Source organism: Salvelinus sp. IW2-2015, linkage group LG1 (genome assembly GCF_002910315.2).
Source record: "Salvelinus sp. IW2-2015 linkage group LG1, ASM291031v2, whole genome shotgun sequence".
In the NCBI taxonomy this organism is placed as follows: Eukaryota; Metazoa; Chordata; class Actinopteri; order Salmoniformes; family Salmonidae; genus Salvelinus; species Salvelinus sp. IW2-2015.
The window spans coordinates 53950710-53959586 of NC_036838.1; the positions used below are offsets into that span (position 1 = coordinate 53950710).

General features: G+C 45.7%; 1 protein-coding gene across 1 annotated transcript in view; it reads left to right on the forward strand.

Moving 5' to 3' along the window:
• cacna2d2a (calcium channel, voltage-dependent, alpha 2/delta subunit 2a) overlaps positions 1-8877 on the forward strand; it is a 320922-nt gene that overhangs the window by 292534 nt on the left and 19511 nt on the right. The window contains 8 exon segments of the mRNA XM_070445771.1: positions 705-781; positions 1953-1967; positions 3995-4055; positions 5077-5174; positions 5374-5464; positions 5551-5613; positions 5891-6013; positions 6676-6777. Of these exon segments, the coding sequence (XP_070301872.1) occupies positions 705-781; positions 1953-1967; positions 3995-4055; positions 5077-5174; positions 5374-5464; positions 5551-5613; positions 5891-6013; positions 6676-6777 (630 nt within the window).

Sequence of the window (8877 nt, forward strand, 5' to 3'; positions counted from 1 at the left end):
AGAGTATCTCTACCGCTCCTGCTCTCTAGAGAGTTGAAAACAGCAGGTCTGGGACAGGTAGCACGTCCGGTGAACAGGTCAGGGTTCCATAGCCGCAGGCAGAACAGTTGAAACTGGAGCAGCAGCACGGCCAGGTGGACTGGGGACAGCAAGGAGTCATCATGCCAGGTAGTCCTGAGGCATGGTCCTAGGGCTCAGGTCCTCCGAAAGAGAGAAAGAAAGAGAGAATCAACATTAAGACACTCCTTTCTCTTGTGAAAGAACACTAGTAGGATCCTAAACACAAATGAACTGCATGCTTTTTTCATTTTATTAATCTCCAAAACTAGGTTGAACGGTTGAGGTTGAATTATAATGATATTTCCTCCTAGCAACACTGAAAATTACATTTGATCATATTCAATAGTCCTAGAAATGCCTGATGAGGATTTTTACTGCATCTCTGTTGGCTGGGAGCCAGCTGTTTGGTTTCTGAGCAATGTCCCTCTCTTCAACTCTATAAGCACGTCAATTAAGCTTGAACATTTGAACCTATTTTGTTGTGTGAGTGCAGGTTGTTCACACCTCCCAATTAGGGAATGATGTCATGTTTGTTTTCAGTATCTGTGTGTATTTGTGTGTGTTTGAGTGTGTGTGTGTGTGTATTTATTAGGGCAGATATAATGTGATTCTGATGTGGTTGTGTGTCTGCCTCACCACTCCAGTCTAGGGCTGGTACTGCCCACATACAGTGAGAACCACATCAAGGCTAACCTGAGTGACCAGATCCTGCAGGTGCAGTGTAAGTACCAGGAGACACCCAACACCAGCCCACTCTCTCTCTCTCTCTCTTTTCTCTCTCTCTCCCAAATATGACCTTACGCCCCCCTTACTAAGTCAAGGGGGACCCCCCTGGGACCTCCCTGGGTCTCCGGCGAACACCATCGTAGGGACGATCAGAGTGGAGCACTCTATACCCCCCCTCTCCTCTCCTCTCCTCCTCTCTCCTTGCACCTCTCTCCTTCCCTGTGACAGTGACAAGGATATACTGGGAGTGAAACTTTTTCTTATACAGCCTCCTTTATCTACAGCCCCCTCTATCTACCCTCTTGTCTTCATACTGTGCTGTTAACTATGGTGATTTTTTTTTCTTCACAACTGTTGAAGAAAAAATCGGGAAATGACAGAAAGGTGAAAGCTGTGGTTTTACTGTGTTACTAAGGTGAAAATAATGGTGATCTTGTGCTATTTATTTTCTTTGCCAAATGCTCTCGCCTCTTCTCCACCAACAAGCAATGATTCTGAAGCGTATGTGTTCATAAACATGTTTTTTTTTTATGTTTCCAAACCCGTGAAAACAGGCATGCTTTTCACTCTTTTCTGTTTAGTTTTTGTTATGATTTGTATTGAGTTGTCTTCCTGTTGAGTTCCTAGATATGGGATTATTTTCTGTTGGACTGTACCTTGTTTCTGTTTTGTATTCAGCTTTGGAATCATTCAGTAGATAAACTCCCATGGCCCATGATGAGGGTCTGTCCTTCCTTCCTCTGTGGGAGTTTGGGTTTAGTGGGTCTGAATGGGGACACCTGTTATCTCTCTCATGCTTTCTTTCTCCAGACCCTGTTGCTCCGCTCTTTTCCTGGTTCATTCTGTTCTGTTTATTTTGGGATCTTCCATGGTTAACTTTCTCAGTTCTGTTTTTTGTCCTTTACCGTTTCTTCTTTTGTTCTGTTTCTCGACTTCCTGATTTTCCTTTTCCTCATTCTGTTCAGTTTCTTGTTTGCTCTTGCAAAAAAGGTGTTTGTTCTTCATTTATTTTCTTTCTCGTCTGTTTGACTTAATTGGTTTCTTTCTTTTGAGAAAGCAATATTTTTATTCAAATAATAATTGAATAAAATATTGTCTGTGACCCCCCTCCCCCTACCCCAAACCTTTCTTTTCTTGCTCACTACCTCTCTGATGGATCCACACAGTGCAATACACCAAGGGCAAGTATACTCCATATTGGTCCACGTTCCCTACCCTTACGTTCTTAACCTCCTCCCACCCTCGCTGACCCCACCCTCACCTGTCCCAGCCTGCTTGCCTCTGTTCCTGCCCATCTTGCCTTCAAGACCCTCCTCTTCCTCCTCCTCCTCCTCCTCACTCTCCACCCACCCAAACACCCACCCACTCACCCACACTCCTGCTGCAGCTCAGACCCCATATCTCTCAAGATGGCTCCTCCAGTCTCCAACCTCACCCCCACGTCTCTGGTGCTTCAGTCACACTCACAACACCTCCAAACACCCAAAGAAGACAGATATTATCCACGTTCTCTGTTAAAACCTCTGTATTTTGTCCTCTCTACACCTCCCCTCTGTGGATAGCTCTCTAAACTGGTTGTCTCACTTTACTATCCATCTCTCTCTCTCTTTCCTTCTGTCTCTTCTCTCCATCTCTCTGTGTCCCTTTCTCTCACTATTTCTCTACCATCTCTTTATTCCTCCCTCTCTCTATCTATCCGCTGTCTTGCGATGTCATTGTAACTGAAAGGATGTCTTAACTCTCACACCAGTGTACAGGAGTTGAGGGAGCCGCCATCGGTTCCAAAAGAACGTCCTCCATATTAACTGTTCTCACACTAGAGCAGGCAAAGCTCTACCTGTAATGATGAAGCATTGTTTGTCATTATAATGTAGTTAAACAAACTGAAGTTAACCCCATTGTTTTATTAGTATAACTGAGGCTGGTCCCATTTGAGTTCATTGGTCCACATGATAGTGCATCTGAATGTCACCACAGTTTATCAACTATTTACAACATTATTATGAATATTAATAGTTAGACTATTAATATGTTAGCTTGACTAAGGCCACTGGCATTGTAGCCAAGCTGTTTAAGCCCAGGTGATTAAATCCCCATGTTAGCATAACTAAGGTTATTAGCATGTTAGCTTTAATGAAGTTGACCCCTGAACAACAGACTGTGTTGGTTAGCTTAACCTATATTGTCCCTATCCGTGTCAGCTAGTGCTGCTGGCGGATCTCTTTAGGGCCACACTGTGGGTCACCCTGGTCCTCTCATGTTGTTGGGTACGTGGCAGAGCGCCCCGTGGCGCCTGCCTCGTGTGTCGTCCCTCTGTAACCCCTGTCTCCATCAGCTTGTCTCCCTCCTCCCCCATCAGTCCTCAGACTGCTGGGGGAACGGCCCTCTACCTCCTCAAAAACAAAAAAAACATGACCCGGATGTGCACGGCATTGTGGGTGCAACACTACCTGGGCACTGCAGTCAATTTATCCGTTTTCAAATATTTATATGTATCATCTACGTGTCATCTACTTTCTCTACTTTTTTAGAGATGATCTAAAATGTAAAAGATGTCTGATAAAAGCAGATATATTACAGTGTTTAATGAGGTTAAGAGACTCATAGATACAAACTAACTTTTATATCTGAATGAAAATGAATAAGGTTAGTTTACTAGAGGTAAAGCAAGTTGCCCCTTGATATGCCCTTCACAATGCAATGCATTTCCCCCTGATTGTGTGTCTCTTGGTGCCGTGTCCCCTGCCAGTCTGAGGGATGACCACTTCCATTGGGACCCCTGCGCCACCCACCTCCCCCTGCAATAGTTGGCCATGTTGATGCCTGCCTGTGAAATGCACTCATTATGGGTTGATCTGTCTGAGAACTCACTTCCCCTCATGATGTGTGATGGAAGTTAGTTCTCCGACATAAAAAAAAGAACAATTAACTTGAAATCAAAATGGTTGGATTCATATGGTTATGATTTTTCAATGGTAATGAACTAAAGTGGAAAATGAGAAAGAAGTGAGTGCTGGGCAGAGTCAGGTTGCATTTGAGGCACCATATTGGCTAACGCTGGTGTATCCCCCATGATTCCTCTTCGGTGTTGCTATGGTAACTCCCTTCCGCGTTCCCTGCACCCCTGAAGAACAGCCGCTGTGTACCCAGAACCTCCCACTGCTCTGCTCATGGCTCTTCCCAGATAATCTTCCCCTTTCTGTTGCAGATTTTGAATCTCTGCTGCCAAACAGTTTTGAGTCTGAAGGACATGTATTCATAGCTCCCAGGTAGCCCTGTGTGAATGCTTGCTGTCTTCCCATTTGTTTTGATGGTCCTCACTGTAGTGTCTCCACCACCTTCAGCCCACAACATTACTCAGTGYTTCACTTCCACCACCTTCCTTCAACCCCCACACTTTAACGTCACACCAAGAAATCTCCTCAGCCACTGGTCATTTGTTATTGTCAGTCACACCTCGCATTTCTTTTCTTGTGGTGTTCAAGACTGTGCCTTTGATTATTTTGTTGTAGTGTCATTGCTGTTGGTTTTCTCATATCATGGTTTGACTTTGTGCGTTCTTTGTTGACAAAGTTAGGAGTGTGACGACACTTGTGTTTTTGTTTTTTACCGTTTCTGACAACAGAATTTATATAGTCTACTTTTTTGGAATTTCAGTGCATTCAATCCTTCTCGCCTCCTGCCCCAAAGTAACCCTCCCATCCCAAAACGTACCCTCCCTGCCCCCAGAACTGTTCCTGTGCTACCTCACATCCTTTGCATGTCGCCAGTTGGTGCTGCATGGTTTTGTGTGTATGCATATTCGAAGGTATGTTTGTGACTGCAGTATGAATACAGTATGTAATCTTGAGAATACCTACTTGATGTAAATAAAGATGTACAGTATAATGTGTATAAAAGGTGAATGAAATCCCCCTTTGCATGTTTTCTTTTTGTCATGATCAGACCTTCATTCTGTAAAGCTCCCAGCTCCATGCTGAAAGACTGACAAGTACACTCACTCTGTCTGCTGCCAGTGTGTTGCGTTCACCAGCCCTTCACTCCATATTTCACTCTTGACAGTCTGTCTCGTAGGCATGTTTGAATATCCTGACAGCCGCAGGACATGCATGCGTATGAGTTTCTATGGGTTTGTGTGCTGTGAGAGTGTTTGGGAATGTGCATCTGGGTATTGTAAATAAGAGCTCTCCATATACCTGCTCAGAGAATATGAGAAGCCAGACACACGTTGTGTGTTTGTTCTCAACTGTTCTTGGGTCAAAAAAAAATGCTGCCGCTGACTGTCCTCAGGGAATACTGCAACGAGCTAGAGCTCTCCAACAACAACACTGAGTTCCTGCTCAACTTCATCGCTCTCATGGAGAAGGTGACACCTGACTCCAAACAATGTGAGTCCCTCRGTCTCTCCAGTTCCCTCTTCTTACAGTAACCTCGCCACTTGTAGGAATGTAATGGCATGATCAGAATTCTCATTGTTTACATTTGACCGCTATACACAGTATTTAAATGTACAGTCACAATCAACAATTTGCTGTCAATCACAATGCCTCCTAAAGCATGTCCCCTTCTCACTGTGGTCRAACCCAGGTGACAACCTGCTCCTTCATAACCTCATCCTGGACACTGGCATCATCAGACAGCTGGTGGAGAAGGTGTGGAAGACCAAAGACCTCAACACGTGAGTAGAGGACTGCATGTGTACTATGTGTTATATCCGGAGTCTGGGTACTTCCTGTATTCTCACGCTCCTGTTCTGTGTTGCAGATATGGCTTTCTGGCGGTGTTTGCTGCAACAGATGGAGGGATTACAAGAGTGTTTCCCAACAAGTGAGTCCAGTCTTAATCTACCACCCAACRTTTCTTCAAATTGATGCATTAGAGTACATTGGATGTGCATGTAAAGCCTCCCAAACATTGGACCAAAGTCAAGTGCAAAGTCAAGTGCATAAACATATCTAAATTACTTTTCGTGCTTGTAAACATATAAACCGGAATTAAATATCCAGGATAGCTAGGACCAAGGTATCTGCCAGTATACCTTTACAGTTTATTAGTTTCTGTCCCTGGCTCTGTACGTGAGTTTTAATGTTGTGCTGATCCTCAGGGCTGCTGAGACCTGGGAAGAGGACCCTGAGCCTTTTAATGCCAGCTATTACCGCCGCAGTCTGGACAACAAGGGCTACATCTTCAGAGCGCCTTATCGCACCGGTGAGTCATCATCTGTCTCACCTCCACCCAGACACAACTGTACTACTAAAGTCTTTATGGGATCTGTTCTGTTGATTTATTTGTTATTGACTCCCTCCCTCTGTCCCTCCCTCCTCCTCCTCTCCCTCCTCCCTCCCTCCCTCCTCCTCCCTCTCCCTCCCTCCTCCCTCCATCCCTCCCTCCTTCCTTCCTTCCTTCCTGCCTTCCTTCCCTTCCTTCCTTCCTTCCCTCCCTCCCTCCCTCCCTCCTCCTCCTCCCTCCTCCCTCCTCCCTCCCTCCCTCCCGTCCCTCCCTCCATCCCTCCCTCCCCATTCCCGCTTCCTTCCACCTGCCTCTCCTCCTCCTCCATCCCTCCTCCATCCTTACTCCCTCCTCCATCCCTCCTCCGCGCCCTTTCTGCATCTCTCCTCATCCCTTCCTGCCTCCCCCCTCCCTCCCTCCCTCCCTCCCTCCCTCCCTCCCTCCCTCCTCCCATCCTCCCAACTTCCCTTCCCCACCTCCTCCTCCTCTCCATCCCTACTTCTCTCCCCCCTCCTCCCTACCTCCTCCCTCCCTCCTACTCCATCCTTCTCCCTCCTCCTCCCTCCTCCCTCCTTCCTCATCTCTCCTCCATCCTTCCTGCCTCCCCCTTCCTTCTCCTCCTCCCCTCCATCCCTCCTCTCATTCTTCTCCTTCTCCATGAAGTGATGATGAGCTGCTGAACCCAGAGAACGACACCATAGGAAACTCCTGGTCAGCACTGCAGTTGGAGATCACAGTGGGAGGGAAACCATCAAACCTGTGGTGAGCCATGCCGCACCGCACGGGAATCTGGGACTGGGGAGGGAAGGGTTCATTACATTGTTGGGAGGGGAGGGTGTAGGCACAGGGGAATGTGTAAAACTTACATCCTACGGACCTGAAAGGTGTCCGGCCACGGTGTTGCAAACCAGGCTGCAGGGATAGGAGGAAACACGGGGTTTTCGCGTGGGGCGCAACGGGTAAGAAAGGCAACGGCAGTTTTTAAGGAAGGGGGTGATTCAACAGGTGGGTGCTGCGGCAAGCGGCGTGAGCGTCCTGAGTTTCGTATTCAGAAACGCGCAGACTTTATTAGACAATTATCGGGATGTCGTCGAGGACAGTGGTTACAGTGTAGCGATAGCAAGCGTAGGGTGATGAGGCACGATAGTTCGGCGCGCTCTTACATCTTGAATGAGGTACAGTGATTTGTGATTAGTTAGTACTCGGTCTAGTGCGGGGGTTAATTATGCTGGATAAGGAGGGTTCCAGGTTCAGGCTGAGGATAGCACAACATAAACTAGTTCAGAGCCCGGAGAAACTATACGGTAATGGGTATAATGGTGCATAGACTTACTATAGTCTTAGCTATTGGATTATTCAATTACTTTTGGGTGTGTAATGTTGATGTACGAGAGCTAGAGATAAATAGGTAATATGATGTTTATAGATCGATTTATGCCTTTGCTTTTGAGCAGCATTGTATACGGTATTTTGTGTAATTCCTGTGAATCATGGCTGTTTTTTTGGAGGGAGGGGAACGTTTATCTTCGCATTGCCAAGAGACGATCGCAATAGTAATGCTTGCAATCATTGGTTAGAAGTAGGGTTAGGGGTGTGTAAAGATATGTACTGGGACAGGTCACTTGTTGGTGGGTAAAAAACATACTTGTGATGCTCTTCGTAAACATGTCCGTGTTTTGCCACTTTAAGACATCAATATTGCAGACTAACGAAAAATATATCAAACCACCAAAAAATGCTAGCAATAAGAATAATTTTGACTAAATACAAGACCACAGAGGGTGGGACGGAGTCAGACTCGGAATTAAGTTAACTGCAGTTCCACCTAATCTTCAGTGTGGTGCATGCTTTGTGTCTTCGCCATTGACCCTCTCACCAGCTGTCTGATATGCAGGTCGCACCGGAGGAGGTATATTTATTTAAGGGCTATGTGTTAAATTGTTAAGAAGCACGTAATCTTGGAGTGGGTGAATTGGAGGGACAAAATAAGTAGTGGTATCTAGGGGCCCAGTATGGAGGCTAAACTATTTAGTGCTCGTACGTTGCCTCTTTTGGTCCGACTTGCTACAGCGTCTGCTAACATTCTCTACTGTGCTCTGGTCTGCATGTCTTGTCGATCGTACCATTTCATATGTGTCTAGGCCCTCAACCCCCCCATCTCTCTAATTTCTTTGGGTATATAGTTTCTAAATAGTTACTCAACTGTGTTGAAGTACGTACTAGTGGCTGAGAATTTGTCAAAAGCTGGACTTGAGGCTGGGTGGAAAATTTCAAGATCTGCAGCAACCAAACAGTCCACAGGGTGAACATACATCCTCGCCAGAATCAAGAAGAGAGAAGAAGATAGAAACGAGGTGAACAATAGGACGATAAGAGACAAACGGAGGGACCTAGGAATTAACCCAACACATGGTGGAGTTCAGGTGTCAACCCACAGAACATTTTCATGCCAAATCTGTTATTTTTGTTTACGGTATGATGGATTTTGTTTGTTGTAGTGTGGACCCCTTTCAGATGAGACTGTGGGTAGTATGGAACTTGTGAAGAGCACCGCGAGGAGGAGGTAATACAGATATAAAGAATAATAGTGTTGTAGTGGAGGATATACGAGGTATATCGGAATACCCACTTTTTGCAGTTGGGCATTGCGTATACTCACTTTGCTTTAATCCCCGGGATGCTTATAAAGTCGTGTAGTGTTTGGTATAAGCTCGTTCAAATTAAATGTGTAAGTTGCTCAAATATGTATGTTCTTTCACAGGTTCGGAAGTGCTATCATTGTTGCACCAACGGCATAGGCTAGAAAGGTGGTGAATGTTTTGAAAAGTGACATTTGGTGTGAAGAACACGCATTCAAATGCG